Source organism: Centroberyx gerrardi, chromosome 20 (assembly GCF_048128805.1).
Source record: "Centroberyx gerrardi isolate f3 chromosome 20, fCenGer3.hap1.cur.20231027, whole genome shotgun sequence".
NCBI classification, from domain to species: Eukaryota; Metazoa; Chordata; class Actinopteri; order Beryciformes; family Berycidae; genus Centroberyx; species Centroberyx gerrardi.
This window is the reverse complement of record NC_136016.1, coordinates 17,729,025-17,750,699: the sequence shown is the minus strand read 5'-3', so window position 1 is coordinate 17,750,699 and position 21,675 is coordinate 17,729,025. Positions and strand designations below refer to the sequence as shown.

Genomic DNA, 21,675 nt, shown 5'->3' with positions numbered 1-21,675 from the left:
TTCAGAAAACCTCCCAATAAGACTGTGTAGATTGAAATGGGAACTTTTCAAGATTTGGTTTTCTGTGGCCGTAGAGTTACTATAGTAAATGGTCTGTATTTCTGTTTGTCTGTCTGTCTCTTTCTCTTGCTTTCTTTTTCTCTACTTGGCCTCCATTCCCTCCCTTATTCCAGGGCCCCTAAAGATTTGGGGAATTTCCTGTTGCCTAACTTTAATAAACAGCCCACATCTGTATCAGCTAAAGGGAGGAGGAGGGAGGGGACAGAAATAGAGACCAGATGGGTGTGGAATCTCCAATTTGAAATAGTTGCAAAAGAAAAGGGGGTTGAGGGGCTGATTTACGTCAGCAAGAGAAAAGGAAAGAGGATAGAGAGAGAGAGAGGAAAGACAGAGAGAGAGAGCGAGAGAGAGCGAGAGAGAGAGAGAAGCATGCCTCTTGTTTTGAGTCTGAAGTCCAGCACGCATGTATTTGTACAGTTATGGTTAAATCAGTGATTGTGCATGGGAGGGCTTTGGTGGAAATTTGATGTTGAAATGACAGGTTTAGCCACACAGCCTGAATAATCTCCTATGCTTATCTACTACATTTACCAAGTGATTCAATGCCTTGACCTATGGGAAAATAATGGATTTTTACACAGACGCAACAGTGTTTTCTTTACATGCAATTATGAAAGTATTCTCCCACACCAAAAGGCATCAGACTTCCACTACTTTCCTAGCTTAAAGATATGACAGTCATGGGATTTGTCTGGAGCCTTTTGTTGTGTGGTAGAATACTTTGGATAAATAAGTAAATAATTAGTGAATAAATCATCTGCCCTCAACATTTTTTTAAAACAGGCAAGTTTCTGCCTGATTTACATGTTACAACTGTTTGCACATACCAATGCAGTGAGCTAAACATATTACCCCAGCAAACAAACCATTTCTCTCTTCTCTCCAGTAAGGCAGTATGGGAAAACATGGCACGGATGTGTGTGAAAACCCGCCGTCTGGATGTGGCACGAGTCTGCCTGGGGAATATGGGAAATGCCAGGGCGGCGCGGGCGCTGAAGGAGGCTGAGGCTGAGCCTGAACCGGAGGCCCAGGTGGCGATGTTGGCCATTCAGCTTGGCATGCTGGTAAGACAGACAAGTAAGCTTCAGTACTAGAGAGTTAGTGACTGACATGACGTGCCTCACTCATAATCACGCTAATAGTGGCCCCATTTTTCTCAGCCCTACCTTTGGAGTTATATACCTTTTTTAGATATTTTTGTTTGGATTATTGGTGTGTTTGGGCATAAGGAGTCCATCAACTTTACATGACACCTTTAAAATTGAAAAATTTGATAAATTGAGACATGACATGATGAGAGAACAATGTAAGTTGTTAAATGTTAACTACAATGACCCAATACCCTTTCTTTTATTCAGCCATTCTTTGCGTCATCATTTTTATTCAGAGGAAAAACAACATCCATACAAAAACAGAAAGAATGGACAAGGCAGCAGAAGAACAGACGATGCAACACAGAAAAGAAAGGAAAATTAAACAGACCTTCCCTTTACCCCATTCATAAGACTTCATATTGTTTTCAAAGTTCTTTAGACACAACCCTAAAACCCAGAACAGAAAGCCACATCCCATGGCTACAAACAGCAGGTCCTCTTTTTAGCTCTGAACATTTCGCCGTACAAAGGCCGTGGGTCTTTCCTGTCCGAAAGCATTTATCTTTCCATCATCTTTTCCTGTCTTCTAACAGGAAGATGCAGAAAAGTTGTACAAGGGCTGTCAGCGCTATGACCTCCTGAACAAGTTCTACCAGGCTTCTGGCCAGTGGCAGCAAGCTTTGGAGACAGCCGAGAGCCATGACCGCATCCACCTGCGCACCACCTACTACAGTTATGCCAAATACCTGGAGGCCATGGGCGACAAGAACCTGGCCCTCGCATAGTAAGGCACCCACTAACATGATACTATGTTAGCGATACAGTAGCTTGGAGTCGGTGTTATGTCAGTTTTAGTGTTTGGGATTTTGGAGACAAATTCTGATTGCCAATCTGTGTGTTTCAGTTATGAGAATTCGGACACGCACCGGGTTGAAGTTCCCAGAATGCTCCAGGACGATACATTGTCTCTAGAGATCTACGTTAACAAAATGAAAGACAAGTAAGTCCAGGAAAGCTGTTGATGATAACACGATCCTTTCTTTACATTCTGATTCAAAACTGTGAGTACAGTCTACACAAACATCGGTTGTCTAAAGCAGAACATCCTACTATCTACTATAATGGCCATATATGCATAAACAAAGTCCAGTGAAAAGTCATTATGCAGTCAAATCATGTCTTCTACTAACCCAGGAACATCTGCAAGTGGTGGGCCCAGTACCTGGAAAGCCAGTCAGACATGGATTCAGCACTGCGTTTCTATGAGTACGCCCAGGATTACCTCTCCCTGGTCCGAGTCCACTGCTACATGGGGAACATTCAGAAGGTAACTCACTTTGTCTTGGGAGTGTCATGGAACATTTATAATCCTGCATTGCATGTGTTGCATTTGGAAGAGGCTGTTTTAGAGCATTCGGTGGGTAACGTATTGTGTGTGCAAACAGTGAAGAGTTTTATTCTAAAATGAGATAACGTCATAGAATCTTATTAAACTTATTCGGTAACAAAAGACATTTTCATTAAAAATATCAACATTTTGAGGACATAAATGTACCCACTTTTGTATTGGGTATTGAATTTGGTATTGAGACTTTCTTCTTCAAATGTGGAAGTATAGGTGTTTTGGAACGACTCCCTTCCATATTGTCTTGACTCTCATCATTTGCACTGTACCCATTCATTTAGCACTGCAGTAACACTGACTGAATATACAAAGGGAAATGAACAAGAATAAGAGTATATTGCTGAAATATGATATGTATTTATTTATTTATTCACCAGGCGTCTGAGATAGCCAATGACACCGGCGACAGGGCCGCGTCGTACCACCTGGCCAGACAGTACGAGGGCCATGATGATATCAAACAGGCCGTCCACTTCTACACTCGAGCCCAGGCCTACAACAACGCCATACGACTTTGTAAGGTAAAGTACATCTACTGCCTGTTTCTCTGTCCATCAGCATACTTCAACTTAGAAATCTCTTTGAGTACTCAGCATATTTATAAATTTAGACTTATTATTTTGTTATTCATTGGTAGAAAACACTTACATGCCTCAATTTGAAAATACAAAATTGTTTTTATTTAATTAAAAACATATTTGAGGGCTCAGTTCCTGTTCTCTCAGATGATTAAGTCTTTTTCTCTGTGGGTTTTGTGACTTATTTGCTGACTGTGTGTGACCAGGAGAACGGTCTGGATGACCAGCTGATGAACCTGGCTCTGCTCAGTAACCCGGAGGACATGATGGAGGCCGCCTGCTACTACGAGGAGAAAGCCACCCATATGGACCGAGCTGTCGCGCTCTACCATAAGGTCTGTCACAGCACTCTGCTTTTTCTGAATGGCTCAGAGCGTCAGGAATTCATGCATTCTAAATCACGCCACAAGGGGGCCATATTACACCATATTGCCATGTACTCAAACAGGACAATGTAGATGGGAGGGTAAAAGCTAGGTCAAATTGTAGAATGCACACAAATTAACTTGTTTCCAACTTTCTTGAATAGGTAAACATACACTACCAGTCAAGAGTTTGGAGTTTTCATTCTCTTAAAGCCATTTTGATCTAAAGGCTTATGCTTAAATGCTTAAAATTTGTTTCTTAGACAAATATAAATAGTGAAGTTGATGCCTATGTATGAATTTCTTTCCAAAGCCTTTGCCTTTCCATCAAGGCAAAGGGTGGCTTTACAGAACTACTACTACTATTTTCAAGAATCTAAAATATAAGATAGTTTTGATTTGTTTAACACTGTTTTGGTCACTGCATAATTCCATTTGTGTTATTTCATAGTTTTGATATCTTTACTATTATTCTAAAATGTGGAAAATAGTAAAAATAAAGAAAAATTGTCCCTCATTTCTCTGCTGCAGGCTGGTCACGTCTCCAAGGCTCTGGAGTTGGCCTTCGCCACCCAGCAGTTCTCTGCACTTCAGCTGGTTGCCGAGGATCTAAACGAGAACTCAGACCCCGCCCTCCTGGCCCGCTGCTCTGACTTCTTTATCAAGCATACCCAGTACGAGAAGGCTGTAGAGCTACTGGTAGCAGCCAAGAAGGTGTGTGTGTGTGTACATGTGCGTGTGTGCACATGGTCTGTGTCTGTGTGCATACATACAAATGAATCTGTGAGTCCATGTGTGATTCCTTGTACATCTGTGTGTGTGTGTGTGTGTGTGTGTGTGTGTGTGTGTGTGTGTGTATATATGTGTTTATGTGTTTATGTGTGCATTTGTACCTCCCCAGTACCACCAAGCCCTGCAGCTGTGTCTGGAACAGAACTTGACCATCACAGAGGACCTGGCAGAGAGTATGACTGTCACCGAGTCAAAAGATTTGTCTGAAGAGGACCGCAAGGAGCTGCTGGAGAGGATAGCGGACTGCTGCATGCGTCAGGGCAACTACCACCTGGCCACAAAGAAATACACACAGGCGGGCAACAAGCTCAAGGTAAGAAGGTGGTCTGTAGTAAACAGTGCACATAGCTGGGTGCTATGACAAGGGATAAAAACCATCTAGTCTTTTTACCAGCTCTGTATCAAAAACGGCCTGTGTCCTGTGTTGGAATTGAAGTATATTCAATGTGTCTTATAATACCATGTGGCATCAGCAACTGTGGCATTCACACACACACACACACACCAACATATGACTATGTGAAACACCAAAGAAAAACACCTTTATTTTCTTTTCTTTTTCTGCAACAGGCCATGAGGGCGCTCCTCAAGTCAGGCGACACAGAGAAGATAGTGTTCTTTGCCAGCGTCTGCCGTCAGAAAGAGCTTTTCATCATGGCTGCCAACTACCTGCAGTCTCTGGACTGGCGGAAAAACCCAGAGATCCTGAAGAATATTATTGGTTTCTACACCAAAGGCAGGGCACTGGACCTGCTGGCTGGCTTCTATGAAGCCTGTGCTCAGGTAGCGCATTGCTCTATACAAAACAGGTTGTCTGCCTCTCTCTCTATGTCATCCAGGTCATATTTGCCAAGTCTTAAGTCATAAGTCCATTTCATGAAGTTTATCACTGATGCTTGTGCTGCTATGAATCGGCATGTTGGAAACAATTCATCTAGTTTATTGTAGGGCAGTGGTTCAAATTTGCCCTGCTGACCCATTGCATTAAATTACAAAAAAATATCAACCAACTGAGAAAACATGTAGTTTCTCTGCATAAACATTCTACATGTTGTGATGTAGTATAATTTCTTTGTTACTGCTTAAGAATAAACCAGATAAAGTAACATTTTCAGAATCAACAATGTGTGTGTTTACATGTGCAGCATGTTAGGACTCTTTGTAATACCTGATTTATTGTGCTGTCAAGTATAATGAGCATTGACATAGTATATTCAGGATGATATGAGGAAAAGAAATTAAGTTGAAATACTGAATAGATAAGAGAGTTTTCTCTTGTTTACCATTGTTAAGGTGGAGACTGACGAGTACCAGAACTATGAGAAGGCTCTAGATGCTCTGACTGAGGCCTACAAGTGTCTGTCGAAAGCCAAGGACCGTTCCTCCGGACAACAGGAAGAAAGACTGGCTGACTTGCAACATAAGATCACCCTGATCAAGAGGTTCCTCCAGGCGCGCAGGTAAGAATATAGCCATTCTCTTTTTTTTCTCCTGCATTCACTACATTTTGGTCCTCTTTCAAGTCCCCCTTTTTGTCCTCTTCTCAGCTTCTCAACACAATGATCAGTCAGACATCCGTCAGTTTGGCTCAGCCCATAACTTCTTTACTTTGTGTGTGGGTTCTGTTAATTTCTAGCTGTAATCCTCAGATGGGATTTGTTTTTTCCTTTTGTCTCCAGGTTGTATGAGGAGGACCCAGGTGAGGCAGTGCGACTGTGTGAAGCCCTGCTGGAGGAGCCAGAGCTGGACCCTGCTGTCAGGATTGGAGATGCGTACGGTTTCCTGGTGGAGCATCACTGTCAGCAAGGCAGCTTCCAAGCGGTGATTATCAATTCTTACTGCTGTTATTCATTATGTGTTCGGGAGCACCTCTGTAAGAGCCGGGCTGCACAGATCCCCAAGATCCTTGCATAAGGGAAATAACAGTGTGCACCCGTACACCAGGCAGTACAGTAGAAGTCAAACATGTATGAGCCAGCTCTATGTTGGTGTGTGGTACATTCACCTACCAGGAATTAGCTTGGTGATTTTCCAACTTCAATAACCAAGTCAATGTGTGAATCAAATATTTTGTTCAGTGATTCTCTTCGCTATAACACTGTGCTACAACAGCACTTTGTTGTTAACAGTTGGAGTTTTTAAAGTCAATGTAGTTTCACTTATTTCAATCATGCAACCTCCCCCTGCCAAAGTACAAGCGCACTTGTTTTTATATGAATTGATTGCTTCGGTCAATAAGACATCTGCGTCCAACCAATGAAAACATTGACTGTTGCAATCATGACAATTGATTATGAACTCCCATTATCTCCAGATTCATTGTTATGGCGATAAACCCAATGTAAGTCTGTGGACATAAAAGACTCAAGTCCCTTTCTTCTCTCTCCCTCCTCCAGGCCTACCGTAAGCTTGAGGAGCTCCAGAAGCTGCTGCCCTCCCAGAACGTCAGGTACTACGTCAGCCAGGCCAGCCTGGAGGCCCTGCAGAAGGCACTGGGTGTTCCCATGGGCCGGAACGACCACAGGGACAGTGGGAGAGAGGAGGATGAGGTGGAAGAGGACTTAAGTATGGACCAAGGCGACTGACCCGAAATGACGTCTACTACCTCGAACAAAGTCCAGAGTCCTAAATCTGAAAAATCAGGTTCAGCTGAGCAAGCTGTGGCAGCATTAAACCAGACTGTGGCTGGGGACCAAAGTGAAGAAATCAACACTAGAGGCACACAGACTGTTAAATACAGAATTGTGATAAGATGGCCATGTTTTATGGTTGTTGAATACAGATTTAAATAAGGGATAACTTCCTACCGCCATGCTTCAAAAGGACTGTTGGGAAGTAGTGCAGTCTATACAAAGTTTATAATATTATACAGAGGCACTACACCAGATCTATATTAGATGAAATTCTACAAAATCTTTGACTTATGTTTGAAAATGTTTGACAGAAGTAACCCTATACCTTAAACATCCAGAAAAAGGGAACAAAATATTGAATTATTTCATGCAACTATTCAGTTCTGTTTTAATTCCTGAATGAATTTGTTTTGCTACTCTGATGCTTGCCTTATGCAGACTGGTGTGGATGAGTGCAGAGTATCGCCTTCTTTTGAGCTCAAATTTATATTTGAAATTTGGCTCTGAATGTGCCGTTACATTATAGATTAACCCAAACCTGGTTACATTCTGGTTGCATTCTGAACAATTTGTTATGCATTTTGTTTTTTTATTTAAGGGGTGTGTGAATTGTTAATCTCCTTTCAGTGTCAAAACACACATATTTCTATAAAATATTTTGCAGTTATTTTTGATAACCTGTGAAGCAATTTATATTTAGCATCTGAAATTGTGAATTAATGTGTTTTAGTGCTCCTATTTTGTACAGTCTGAAAGTTCCTATGAATGATTTTTTTTAAAACTATATGGCATTGTATCACTTAAAACGGTTTATACCTATCTACAGAGGCCTAACTGACCTAGCACACTGGTGAAACTGGCCAAGATGTCTATTTTTATTTTATTCCCAGACAGTTAACATATTCTCTCTCTCTATCTCTATCTCTCCACACACACACACACACACACACACACACACACACACACACACACACACACACACCTGTTAGCTGACAGGTCAAATAATGATGATGCTGTTATTATTCCACTATCAAATAACATGAAATTACTGTTACGCAAAGTATAGGGCAAAGATTGTGCCAAAAGCACGGGTTGGGCTGAAATTTGTTCTTTGGTCCAATCCCAAAGTTAAATGGTGTGAAGTCAGCGAGAATAAAACGTACAACTTCTGCTCAAGCCTTTCAAAATAAAACCCTTCCATTCAAATGTGTTACAAAGTTAATTTTTAGTAATTAAAGCCACCAAAGTCACCATAAGAACAGATTCAATTAAATTTTGTTTGATGGAAATGCACTTGTTTTCGCCCTGCCCTTTTATAGCCTACATATTTGTTGTAATTACATTAAACTTGTGCAAGCTGCCACTACCACTGAAATTACACAAAGAAAGACATAATCCTAAATCATATGTGAGAACTTGGAAGGATGGGGAGAATATTTTGATACTACAATTGATTCACTGTTGCCACTTTGTAAACATGTATTCTTTTATTTTTGAAGATCTGATTATTTCCGGTATTGTTGTGGCTATCTCTTGCCAGCTTGACGCTAAAACATTTTACGTGGGGGAAATCTTCTTAATCCTGGGCAGGAACGTCGCTTGACCGGAGCCTGTCAGTCGACATTTTTTGTGGCTGTTGCCCAAAGTAAGAATAGGTAATTTTGAAAACAAACTAATGTCAGAGGTATGACAGCTTGCCAAGGAAAGTAGAATAAGTTTAAAAACTGTCCCAACTGTCGTCGCACGAGCGCGCTGTTGTCAAGGAGATAGGCCTGTTATCAAGCTCGCGCACTGCAGTGATTTTAGTCCTTGATAAAAAGAACCAAGAAGACTAGAATACATTTTACAAGGACACTATACAAATATCACAACAAAACTGTAAGTCCTTATAGAAATAGCCTATTGTAGTGATACCATAACAAAATACGATATATTATGGTGATTTTTCGTTGAGAAGAACAGGTGTAGAGAAACATTCTGATACCTTTAACTTACATTTTTGATGGTGTTCAGAAGACATAATCAGATATCGTTCTTGCTATTAGAGCAGGAAGTATGGGGAAATAACTGGAGTGTTTAGATTATGTTTTAGCTTTTTTCCGTGTTATCAAGGAGCCATGGTAACATTGTTGGTGGATACAGTGTGGTTGTGTCCACTAAGAAGTAGCTATACAGTAAAGCACTTAAAAAAGTCAAAGCACGATGGACTCCCAGGACCATCAACCATCTCTTAATGAACTTCAGGAACGACTTCGGTCTTTGACAGAGGAAAATGTGAGTAAATTAGTCTTGTTAAAGTAGGCTAGTTTAGTCCTCATTATGTTGTGGTTTTCCCTGTGCATTTTTCCTCAATTAGCTCACTCCTGCACAATATCTGGGATTGTCCTTTTCTGAAAGAGAAAAAATAACATCATTGAACATGGTCTCTTTAGTTACAATTTCATGCTTTTGTGTGACTCAGAAATACAGCTTTCAATTCCCTAGGTGTTTCCCTCAAATTTACCAAAGTTTCCCTCAGATTTACAACACAGTCAACATGAGAGACATGTCTAATAATTTGTGTTAACAAGAAGAGGGAATATGCCACCTCTTTCAGTGCAACAAAGTCCTTCTGTTCCCTCAATTTAGCTTCAGCTGCATGACAAAAATGAGCGCCTTTTCACCAAAGTGGGCTACCTGGAGAGCAGACTGGGCCAGCTGGCCAGCTCCAAGACAGACCTGTCCTGCAGACTGGTCCAGGCTGAAGAGGAGAAGCTGAAGGTAGATTACATTATGTCAACCATTGAACTGAGAGCAATCTTTGGCCAGTGTCCACCCAGAAGGATTCCTCTTTCCTGTCCTAATCTTTCAGATATCAAAGGAACTTGTGGAGGTACAAATTCAGACCAACAAGATGAGAGAGCAGTTTGAGGAAGAGACGTTTGAGCTGAAAAACAAGGTGAGGATTTACATACTTACTTTGACCCCCAGTTGGCAAACAACCACTAACATGAGAAAAATCAACTTTTAATTTTCAGAGAAGCGTTCACTTTTGCTTTTTCCTTTATCATCATCTTTTTCCCTATCATCTTACAACTTGCATCTGTTTCATACTTCTTACTATGATGTATACTAGGAATTCAGGTCATAAAAATGTATATCAGCCTACAAAAGGTGGGTAAACTCTATTCCCCAAATAAAAAGGTGGGTAAAATAGAGTTTGGGTTGGTTTACTCTCCACTACATCCCTGTTTACACTATGATCCTGGACCTATGACTTCTTCATACCACTAAGGTAACTCATTGCTATTTATCCACTGAGGCTGCCTGTGCTGCTCTTTCCCCTGTTTAGATACTGAACCAAGACGGAGTGATAACAGAGCTTGAGATGGAGCGAGACAAGCTCCGTAGGGACCTCCAGTCGGCTGAGGCCCGTCTGCACGCGGGTGAGAAGACCGGTGCGGACCTGACGGAGGAGTACGTCACCCTGAAGAGGAACTACCTGGCTCTGACCGAGGCCCATGACAGAGAGGTGGCCCACAGCGAGGAGCTGAGCGGAGAGCTGCTCGCCCTGGCCCGGGCCCAGGACGCCCTCCGCAGGCGGCTGGAGGAGCAGCAGCAGAGTGTGAGGGCCTCCACCCAGGGCCTGCATGGGGAGCTGGACCGAGTGCGGGCCTTGGTCAGCCGCATGTCGCACAGCAGAGTCAGGGTGAGATGGTGTGCTGTTATGATTCTGGTTATAGTGGGCTAGCTGAAAGGAAGTGTGCATTACTAGTTATTATTTGCCATTATTATTAGCAGCAGTAGTAGTAGTAGTTGTAGAAATAGTAATAGCAGGGGCAGAGCTTACCTTTCATGCATATGGGTGCAGGTTGTAGTTGTCTACCTAACCATGTTATAGGTGCAGCGCTAATTCCTAGTGATTTGTCAAAACAAGATGACATTTAACCAAAATTTGGTGGTTTTATTGACCAATTCACATTAAGTCATGTAAATGACAGTATCACAGCAACAACATCAATATTTTTCCCCCAAATCTGCCTTTTTCTAGATTTCATTTTTTCAAATTTGTCAATTTCTGTGTTGATAAAGGTTATGGTTATGAGTAGTAGTAGTAGTGGTATATTAAAGGATTAGTTTGGTTTTTTCAATCATTTTCCACCTCCATGTAATTTGAAACTCTACTTCAAACTATTGAAGTTAACAGGTCCATCTTTTTACAGCTCCAAAAAAAGCAGAAACTATCCATCAAATTTTTCCAAACAGCTCATGCAGCATAATCCAAGTGTTTTGCTGCCAAATGATTGAACAGTGGGTCCAAAAGTCCAATATTTACCTCATTTATCTTTTGGGAGCTGTAAAAAGATGGCCCCGTTCATTTCTGAGGTTTTATTTTGAGGTGAACTATTTATTTAATGATGATAATGGCAACCACCATTATCTATTTGCAATATAAGTTACAAACTTATATCGATGTCTTCACAGCCTGAGGATCTGGCAGCACTGGACAAAGAGCAAAAAACTCTGGAGAAAAGTGTGAGTACTCTGTATAGAATATGTTATATCTCACTGTCTGTGAAATGGAGCAAATGGAATAGCGGCAAGCAAGTTTCAAGTGCATTTTATTGGCATTGGTAACCTAGTCAACTAATAGGTAAGTGTTTTGGTAAACAACCTTGTATGTTTTCTTATTTATTTATTCACGTGTAGCTGCTTGGAAACCAAGATGAGATCAAAGACATGTTGGAGAAGATGAAGAACAGCTATGAGGAGCAGCAGAAGAGACTGGAGGAGAAAGTGTGAGGGCAAATGAATGTTTGTCATTTACTTATACATCATAAACTTAATTAAGATGAGGCATCATTATCTTTCCATCTCAATCATCAAAAGGCCAAACCAATCTCAGGATGTTCATCCCACACGCATCTGCTGTGTGGTTCCCTCTTTGATTTTGTTCTATTCAGCTGCGGCTTCATTTGCCGTGTGGGTTTGTGTGTGTGATGTGGTCTCCTTGCTTCCTGCTATGATGTGGCTGTCTCTGGGTTTTGGTCACTACTCTGTTGTGGTTGAGTCTGTGTTTGGTCATCAGGGTGGCTATGGGTAAAGAGCAACAGGAGAACAAGAGAGCGATCCATAACACCCAGCAGAAACTGTCTGAACAGAGTGCGGTAAGCATGAACAATCCCTTCTGGGCAACTACTGATTTACATTTCTAAATTGATTGTTAGGAATATTTTGCTACCTGAACATTTCCATAACAGGTTACAGAAGTCACATGGCGGACGCGTGCCATGTTTAGATTCATATCACCTGATTATTTGGTTGTATATGTATGTGTGGTTTCCATTAAAGGCCCTGCTATGCTCTCAGAGCCAAGTGAAGGAGGTGGAAGAGGAAAACTCCAAGCTGCAACTGCAAGTCAAAGAGCTGAATGAGGAATACCGTGCGAGGCTGGTGTGCTACTTACAGGACTTAGCTGTGAGTAGCAGCACACACGCAAACACACACTCATATATAACCAAACATATACACACACTTAAATGCATAAAAAGTAGGGCATGTTGGCTTTTGGACTTGGAAAAACAAGATGTCAGACCAGTTTTCTTACCCCTAAACACAGCCATATTCATCTTTTTTTGGTATGTACACCACATTTTTGTCCTTCCACAACCACCCATACCATAACATCCATCTGCATTTCTTTCATCCAGGAGTATATTGATGGACTTGGAGAAAGCAGAAAGGGAAAAGGCCGTTTGGAGGGGGGGAAGATGAGGGCGTTTGTGGACAGCATGCTCCAGGATGTGCGTTCGTCCTACAGGGTGAGGGAGGAGCAGCTAGCCTCCGCTGCTCGCTCCTACAAGAAGAGACTGCAGAGAGTCACCAAAACCCATCATGCCCTCCTCATTGCATACAGGTGGCGCTCTCCATAGACTTTCCTGTTGTTTTAGACATGAGTGTGCGTATTTGCACATCCTGCTATTTATGTGCATGAAATGTGTAGTGAAGACTGACTCCTAACTCTAAAAGTCCGACTGACACAAAAATTTGCACTGATTGTCCTAATGGGGGTGCCGTAATTACAGGTCAAAACTTTTTACTCAAACCTGATATCTCAGATACCACTGGTGCGACTTTGACGAAACTTGGAAAGATGATGTATTTTGACACGGTTATGGTGTATAAAAACATTACACTGATTGGCCTGATGGGGATGCTATAAATCAAGGTCAAAATTTCAAACTTTGAAGGGCCTTAACTGCTACACCACCAGTCCGATTTTGGTGAAACTTGGAGAGATGATGTATCTTGTTACTGATTGGCCCATGGTGTGCCTGCATCATCTGTGGGGGACGACATGTTTCACTTGTGTGTTTTCTAGTACTGTAATCAATAAATCTGCAATGAGTAAAACCCTCTGTCTGTACCCCGTCATGTTAGGGTTCAGAGGGAGCAGATCTTGGCCAAACCGGAGAGCGGTCTGGACCCTGGACTCCCAGAAGGCCACTTCAGCCTGGAGCCCAGTGATCTGAGCAGCGAGACAGAGAGGGAGCTGCAGCGCCTTCGCCAGGACAAGGCGAGGCTGGAGGGTCAGCTACAAGCCGCCCGGGAGCAGGTAGTACAAAGGAGAGGTGACTCCTTTGAAGTTGATTGATCTCTTTTTGTTTTGTCTGCCGATTGCTTGTGTTTGGTCTGTGGGGCTTCTTCTTTTGTGTGTAAACTTCCCTACAGAGCCAGAGAGCAGTGATTGTGTGAGAAGTGAAACTGGGGAAAAAATGACTTCAAAGTTTATGTTGGATTGTTGGTGCAGAAGTGGACTGTATATTATTTAACAGCATTTATGGATGTAGTATTTGTTGATATTAAATCTAAACTGTAGTCTTGACCTTTGACCTTAAAATAAACAAAAAGAACTTGGTGCTTTTAGACTGAAGGCCAGAACACTGCAGCTTAGATTCTATTTATTACATGGACATTTTTGCATTGCTTGCTTAGTTTATATTTAATTCTTTGTAAATGTGTGATTCATCACAACCCCTACCCTAATTTATACTTTTCAGGTGGCTATCCTCAAAATGCCCGTTCAAACAGTGAGCTGTCAGGAGTGAGTACAATTTTTATATCTTACCAAGTGACTTTTAAAACTCATCCGCTGTGGTGACAGGGTTATGGAAAATGATTAATGCTGTAACTGCATTAGGCCGGCGAAATCAGGGAAGATATCTGAGGACTTCTGGGTGGACATAAGGAAACAGCTAAGGGAGATCACAAACTCTACACTGGTAAACAATGCTCTCTCTCCACTTAAATTATAGATTGAATGAGTCTATTTACCCTCCTAATATTATTATTACGTATCCATTATATGATATTGTCTTTATATATCCATGATAATAAACTTTTAATCAAATTATCTTAAAAAATATCTTGTCATAGATGCATTTTGTTTGTTTTTTAAGATAAGACCCTTTGTTCTTCAAGGCTTTTGTTGGGAGAAAAGGAAAGTATTCTGTCATGAAAGTGATTTGAAGATTCACCCATTGTTCACACAGGAAGGCTTTGAGAAAGAGCGTGCCTTTCTCCTCACCAGAGCCACAGTAGCTGAGGTGCAGGTGTCCGAGCTGCAGGACTACGTCGACAACCACCTGGGCAGGTCAGGAAATTGCTCGATGTCTCGGCCATACAGTATTCACTTTCAGAAGAGCGTTATATTGAGCTTCACCACTGCCTGCAGGTATAAACAGGAGATCACACGTCTGCGCAGGCTGCATGGGCCAGAGGAGGCGGGGCGTTCCCAAAGTGCTGAGGCCCCTGTGCCCTTCTTACTCCGTCGCTCCATAAAAAAACACAGCCATGAAATCTAAACACCTGTTATGTATTGTCATATATGCTAGATTCTACTTTTTTTTTTTAAATCAAAAAACCTAACAGAGATGAAATCTTAACATGAGAACTCAAACATAATACTCTGTAAAACCACAAATACATGAACCAGTAAGAATAGGCTGTCATAATTATATTCAAGTTTAAATGTTTGATTACTAGTTGACAATGTTTTTAAGTGCTCACTTGATTTAAATCTAACTGATTAACTGGTTTTAAAGGCATTCAAGCTTTCGGCCATTGCAATGTTCATCCCTGTATTTTTACTTCACCACTAGGTGGAGCTGCTCATACTGGTGGTTCCCTGTATGAAAGGGCCCTAAAGAAATCCGGCCTTGAGAAAAAAATGCCTGGAATGTTTGTAAAGCTTATGTCAATTTCACGAGCTTGGGAGAAGAAAGCATAGTGACAATGAAGGGTCACCCTGGTGAGAATAATGTCATTACATGTTACCCAGACACATACTCACCCGTGAATACTTTCCCTCAATGCCGGGATGAGAACTGCGGCGCAAACAAGCCGGGCTTTTTCCAGAATGTGGGTTCATATTTATAACCTACTCAGTGTTGTTGTGAATAAGCACATAGTCCCTTTAAATCCCTTTAACAGTGAAAGGGCGCTGGTACTGCATTTGTTTCACGGTGTTAACGGCACTGCGGTTGCTGACTGAGTTTCGTGCCATAGTTTACAGCTGACATAGCTTTAAATCAGACGGTCCTTTTAAAAGCATCATTAATTGATAATGTAATGGTCCCTTTTAAAAGGTGTCAGTAAGTTTAGCTCAAGACAAACTCTGTGTTGGAATCCGCAGTCTGGTGGAAAAGACTAAACACTGAGGCTAAGAAAGCCCCGGAGAGTGATGGGAAAAAACAGAGGAGATGGAAAGAGGGAGAGTCATATCAAGCATGTCATGATCCCCTTTTCAGGGGGCATGCCAACTGTGGGAGGGGGGAGCGGAGCAGGGGTGTGGAGGTTGGAGAGGAATGGGAAGTGGGATTTTGTTAGTAATGTATTACACTCCCAGGACCTCTGGGAAAGGGGGTGGGGGGCGTACAGCCTGGGTCTGTGCCAACATAGTCACCGTGCCAAAGAGCCGGGTGCGGGGGACCACTCCTCTCACCGGCAGATCTGTGGGAAAATCAAAACCAGGTTGTTCTGTGTTGCTCAGCCAACAAAGACTGAGGCAATGTGCCTGCAGAGGCCTCTGCAAACTTGTATGGATTTTAATTTACTATGATTAAACAAAAGAGAAGAAGAACACAGTAGAAACAGTAGTAGAAATTGTTGTAATAAGACATGTAATAGTAAGTTAGACTGGTGCACCCCAGCTAGTTGCCAAGGCAATTTGCCAAGTTTTTCCAACTGACCGACAGGGGCATTTTGGATTTGACTTATTAGACTGGGAACAACTGTTTACTGGTCTATATGTGTGTACACTATACATCCTCACATTAATAGTAATAATAATAATAATAATAGGATTAGATTAGATTAGTGAGATAAATACACCAACAAACCCACAGCCCTTTTAAAAAATGCTGTATTTTAGTGGTGATTTTTTTACAATCCTCCAAAAAGGTTGAAAACATGACAAATTGTGCAAAAAAGTCCCATAAAAAGAAGTGGCTGAGGATATCATCTCCAGTTATCCTCTAGAAAATTAAATGCATGTGCCAAACCATGCAACAACTCTGCCTTAACAACGCCTCTGGCTTCACTAAACCATAAGATATGACAATGCCCCGTGTCTAATATAATTTGCCACCAAAACTTCGAAACCTGTTTATGTCAACTAAATTTCTGTGGAGCAATGACTGATGAGTGACACGATATGACTTGGTCATGTGATAAATTATTAGGCGTCACCAAAATATCTTAGAAGCAACATTGGTCCTGAGTGCTCCCATGATGTTACAGCCTAATATCTTTTTCCATTTTCCAAGTTTTTTTTTTTCAAAAGGTTAGACATGTAGGCCAATCTTAACAACTGAACTCCATTCCCTGCTGTATATGGTACTGTATCAGTGACTGGTAGAATGATTGAAAAGTGTTTTATCTCCTGTATCTTATTCCTCTGACCTCCATTGTGTGTGTACAAATCCTGCACACAAATCGATTGTTGCAGGTCGAGCAGTTGTCCAGACACACAGACATGAGACCAGCATGAGAATATTATGTAAATGCAGTAAGCTTGTGCTTCGCCTGTCTGTTCAATCCAAATGATTATCATATTTTACTGAAATAAATTATTAAACATTATTATTAAATCAATTATTTTATCCCTGTGATTTTGCTTAAAGTGAAAGGCAATCTTATTATCTACCACTTACCAACACACACCCCAATTAAATATGCATGAAGGCATGAAATGTACTGTAGGAAGGTGAGACTTGGCACAATCTGGCTCGCCCTTCCTACTGAGACAAATGTTGGATTGTTATTGCTGTAGCCATCCAGACATTCAGACTTTCAGACACTATTGTTAGACATTAATGGGTTTTAAATGATCAGTTAAAGATTAAATATTGATGAAAAGTGGGGGCTATTCAGGATGGATTGGAAGATGGGTGTCATAATTCTGCCATTACAAGATGTTAATAACAAGAGTGAGCACCTAATGTCATGGTTGCACTTAAAACATTGATTTGGCACATTTTGTCATTCAAAATGTTTGGTTAATCTGACTGTTGTACCATTGTGCTTAATGGCCGTCTAGAATAAAGTACATTCATATCAAAAGTTGTTATTTAAGTTGCCTTTTAATGTTCTTCATAATGATGGTTTTAATGCTTTATTCTACATCACACAACCTGCTAAAAATATACATGAATGTCTGAAATACAACATGTTAAGACTTAGAAGAGCATAGCTTGTCTTGAGACCAAAAAAAAACAAAAACAAAAAACAAATTAATTGGCAAGTAAATGTCCGGCATTGATAATTTAAAGAAGATATTGTCTCCCACCCTTCTGCTGCTTTCTCTGTGTATTAAAACAAACATTTAAATGTGTCAGAAAGAGCATTACATATATCAAAAATGCCTACTTTACAAGGAGAAATAGGGAGGAGTGGGGTCAAGCAGTTGCATATTTTGTCCACTTTTGTATAAAATGACCTGGCCATGGAAACATTTTCATTGTTTAACTTTTAACTTTTGCCCCCCAATTCAGGCTCTTGTCACAACACTGTCATCTCCACCGATTTCTTTGTAGTCTGTCACAAAAATCCCCCAAATCCCATGATCCCTTTTGGACAAGAAAAATAAAATGGCTGGATGTGAGTTTTTAAATTCAAAGTAATATTTGGCTTTTAGTGAGGTGCTGGAATAGTGCTGGCTTCTATCCTACCGCTAAAGGGTTGCTCAGTCCAGGGAACTAAAGCTAATAGCAACGGGGAATAAAAGATTCAGGATGGCAACTCGATCCCTTCAATCATGCTTATTGGCCTACGTGTTTCAGAGCAAGCTCCTTCATCAGGATACGACAAGCTTGCTCCGAAACGCGTAGGCCCATAAGTATGATTGAAGGGATAAAGATGTCATTCTCAATCTTTTTTTTCCTCATTAATATTTGGCTTTGGAATTGAAAAACATAAGCCTGTCTATTAAACCAATCTATCAATGTACCCCAAAAAATATACCTAAATAACTGCAAGTGACTGAGAATTTTTACATTCCATCAGTAGCATTGCTGAGCTGTGATGGGACAGTGATAATTCACACATACAAAACTACATAAGCACACAATAATATCTTTGTTGTTGACAGAAGATAAAATCACATTCATAAAGAATTTGTTAAGAAGAATACACAGGACATTAACGTTCTGAATTACCTGAAATTATCATTATAATGTAAGACCATCACTCTATACTTGACCTAATCAATATTACAGCCAAAATTAAATGTTGGATGCATTGTGATTCACTTTCTTTACTGTCATCTAGATCTGTTGGCCATGTTTTGGATCTAGATTTGTTTGGTGACTGGTACAATGGAGAAAAGTTTGAATGAATGAATGTCGGTTTGAGGATGGGAAGCAGGGTGGAGCGATGGAGAGGAAGTACCTCACATGGCCTGCGACGGGCTGCTCGTCAAGAGGCCCTTTGTTTTAGCAGGCTAATGCCTAATTGATACAGGCTTAATGAGAGCGAGCTGTGTGTGAGCCGGGGGCCGGACGGCCCAGCCGTAATTGGAACGGACAAGCCTTGTGTGGAGGAGTGCAGAGGGAAGGGATTTGTGGGAACGCCAGGAAAGGAGAGAAAGAGTGGGAGCGATGAAGAAAAGGTGACAATGAGTACGAGGAATGTGGAGGCAGTGAGAGAGGAATTCGGTGTGATAGTGAAATTATTGCAAGATCATGAGAAAGAAGAGTAGTTACAAGGTCAAAGTGATCGTGAAGTTCAATGAGGGCATTCCCATGGAAGTTTATTCAATGCTCATTCAAATTTTATAGGCCGTCTCTCATGTTGTCCCGTGACACTGATGTGTATTATTGCTTACTATTTAGCTTGTTGCAAATTGTATTTGCCATACAGCAATGATAACTTAGGATTAAATCTTTAAATTTAGTTAAAATATGTTTTGATTTGTTGGATATGTACCCCTCACATACAGTTATTCTACAAGAGAACAATTCAAAGTTACCAATGTAAACTCCTTTAATTCTGTACCAGTGCCAAGACTGGATAACTGTCTGCTTTCTGAGGCACCTGTCTTTTCTTTTCTGATGGGCTGTCTTTTCGCCCCCTCTTTCAGTCCTACAGTCTCAGACTATTCATCTAAGAGTCTCCAGCTTCCCTCCAGACAAGCTTTCAATATGAAGGCTGGAGAGGCATTAAGAGGGAGGGGGGAAGGGGCAAGAGTGGGGAGCACAGAGGAACCGTGCACTTCAGCTAGCCTTGGAGAATTAAGACTGAAAGCTATGGAGACTCTGGGTGGGTGCAAAGAGAGAATGAAGGATGAAATAAAAGGAAAGGGGGTCAGGCTAGAAAATTATGAAGATGGGAGGGGAGAATTGCTGGGGAGTACAATGAGAAATGGATTTTGGGGAATGAGGCTTAAGCAGAAAGGCAAATTAAAAGGTAAAATGTAAAGCTGGGGTGAAAAGATAGGAGAGTGTGGAGGAGAAACAGAATATAGGGTGAGAAAAGAGAGAAGGAAGAATTACAGTAAGGGTGAGGGAGCAGAGAGGGTGAGAAAGACAGGGGAGGGAAGGGAGGGAGCTTGATGAACAAGAGCGAGTGAGAATGAGGCTGAGAGTGAGAGAGGGAAGGAGAGGGGGACAGACCCTCCGCTTTCCCACACTCGGCCGGTTCCCACAGTGGACCCGGCTAATCCCTGTCTTAATTGGGGGAGAATTCCAGCGCACATGTTTCCCTGGAATGAGTGTGGAGGGAAGGGAAAGGAAGACCAGGGGTAACGGGAGCTCCTGACACATCCAGAGACAGGCCAGACCGGCTGGGCTGGTACACAATGTATGAGTGCACTTTGTTAGAATAACACGCCGCCAGACTGTCAACACATCTGATGCTTAAATGGCTTCGTCAGTTTCTCCGTTTCTCTCCGTTTCTTGCAATTCATCCAACGTGAAAAGTGCCGACGGCTCTTACCAGCCACTTAGCACTGCTTAGTCACATTCCACCATGATTGAAGTATGTATATTACATTGTTTCAGTTCATGTGTATTAAAGGAATAATCCACCCTAAAACACACTGTTAAAAAAACAGCCATTGGTGATGCACCTTGCATTTCTGGGCCCACTTTGTTGTTTGGTGGTCTATTTTTCTTATTCCCAAGGTCAAACGTAGTCAATGTGTCGTCACATCGAGATATTTCCAGTACAGCTACAACGGAGTTTGATAGCAGAACGTTTTTCAGTGATCTGAAACGTCAGGTTTTGGCGTCAGAACAAGGGCTTCTTTCTAGACTCACAATTTTGCACCAATGTTTGACAATCATACAGGGAGAAATCCATTGTAAAAGAGGCACGGGCAGTAGCCTCGATAGACCATAATGCAATGCAGCCACAAGACATGTAGTGTTTAGAGTAAGAGGCACGTTTGCAATCATAGACACACCTCAAAGTTCACGAACTAGTTGGCTAGCATGGAAGTATTATATTATTTGCTAGCTAGCTATATTTATATGCCCATATGCCCACCTTTGATTGAAAGCAAGTTCACATCCATTCTCTGGAGGATGTTGAAAGTCATTCTGGGAAATGAAGGAAATTACTAACTGACGTAGAAGTAGAAGAAGCAGGTTGAGGGAAAGTGTATACACCAAAAAAGTAAATTACAACACATCATCACAAATTAACTCCTGGAATGCACTGAACATCACAGATTGATGATATATAACAGTGTAAAAGTATCTGAGGGTAAAATCTTTCCTTTAACACAATACATGAATACCTTTATGAGTCTGACACAGTGAGAGTGGTACAAATTAAATATCATAAATTTGTCACGTGTTTTGCAGCACTTTTGTAGTGCTGCAAAACACGGACATAAGTATCTGTTGACAAATCTTGCCCTGAAGCTCAGCAGGTAAAGAGAAAAATGCAAGGAGATACTAGTAGGTAAAGTAACATAACAAAACAACTGTGACTGGCAGTTTCGTTCCTGCCTCCCTCTTTGCTTAATAAACAATTGGAACAATAGACACAGTGCAGTATGTCTCTAAGGAGGTAACTGAAGACGACTCTGAGGAGAGAGAGTAGGAAAAAAATGGGTACAGAGGGAGGCCAGGCTGTGCTTCACTATTACAGGATTAGAGGGGAGAAACATAGGAGTGGGTGGCAGGCAGCGAGGGAAGACTTTGAGGGGATTGCACTGTTCTGCCAGGGAAGTTTCTCCCCTTTGTGTAGACACTCGGACGGGTT

General features: G+C 41.5%; 2 protein-coding genes across 2 annotated transcripts in view; both read left to right on the top strand.

The window, feature by feature from the left end:
* The window catches only part of ift140 (intraflagellar transport 140 homolog (Chlamydomonas)), a 28,462-nt gene extending 20,348 nt beyond the window's left edge, over window positions 1-8,114 (top strand). Inside the window, exons 19-31 of the mRNA XM_078290936.1 lie at window positions 947-1,124; window positions 1,748-1,938; window positions 2,059-2,154; window positions 2,349-2,481; window positions 2,937-3,080; window positions 3,344-3,472; window positions 4,034-4,216; window positions 4,404-4,607; window positions 4,865-5,077; window positions 5,588-5,754; window positions 5,974-6,115; window positions 6,691-6,840; window positions 7,865-8,114. Coding sequence (XP_078147062.1) covers window positions 947-1,124; window positions 1,748-1,938; window positions 2,059-2,154; window positions 2,349-2,481; window positions 2,937-3,080; window positions 3,344-3,472; window positions 4,034-4,216; window positions 4,404-4,607; window positions 4,865-5,077; window positions 5,588-5,754; window positions 5,974-6,115; window positions 6,691-6,840; window positions 7,865-7,993 — 2,059 coding nt within the window. The 3' untranslated portion in view covers window positions 7,994-8,114. The remainder of the gene's footprint in view (window positions 1-946; window positions 1,125-1,747; window positions 1,939-2,058; window positions 2,155-2,348; window positions 2,482-2,936; window positions 3,081-3,343; window positions 3,473-4,033; window positions 4,217-4,403; window positions 4,608-4,864; window positions 5,078-5,587; window positions 5,755-5,973; window positions 6,116-6,690; window positions 6,841-7,864) is intronic.
* A 1,015-nt stretch (window positions 8,115-9,129) lies between these two features.
* ccdc78 (coiled-coil domain containing 78) lies at window positions 9,130-14,771 on the top strand. The gene is made up of 14 exons (XM_071926681.2): window positions 9,130-9,201; window positions 9,556-9,687; window positions 9,779-9,865; window positions 10,259-10,615; window positions 11,392-11,442; window positions 11,617-11,705; window positions 11,996-12,074; window positions 12,259-12,384; window positions 12,618-12,823; window positions 13,348-13,522; window positions 13,968-14,011; window positions 14,108-14,189; window positions 14,460-14,560; window positions 14,642-14,771. The coding sequence occupies exons 1-14, from the start codon at window positions 9,130-9,132 to the stop codon at window positions 14,769-14,771; spliced, it is 1,731 nt and encodes a 576-aa protein (XP_071782782.2).
* The last annotated feature ends 6,904 nt before the right edge of the window (window positions 14,772-21,675 follow it).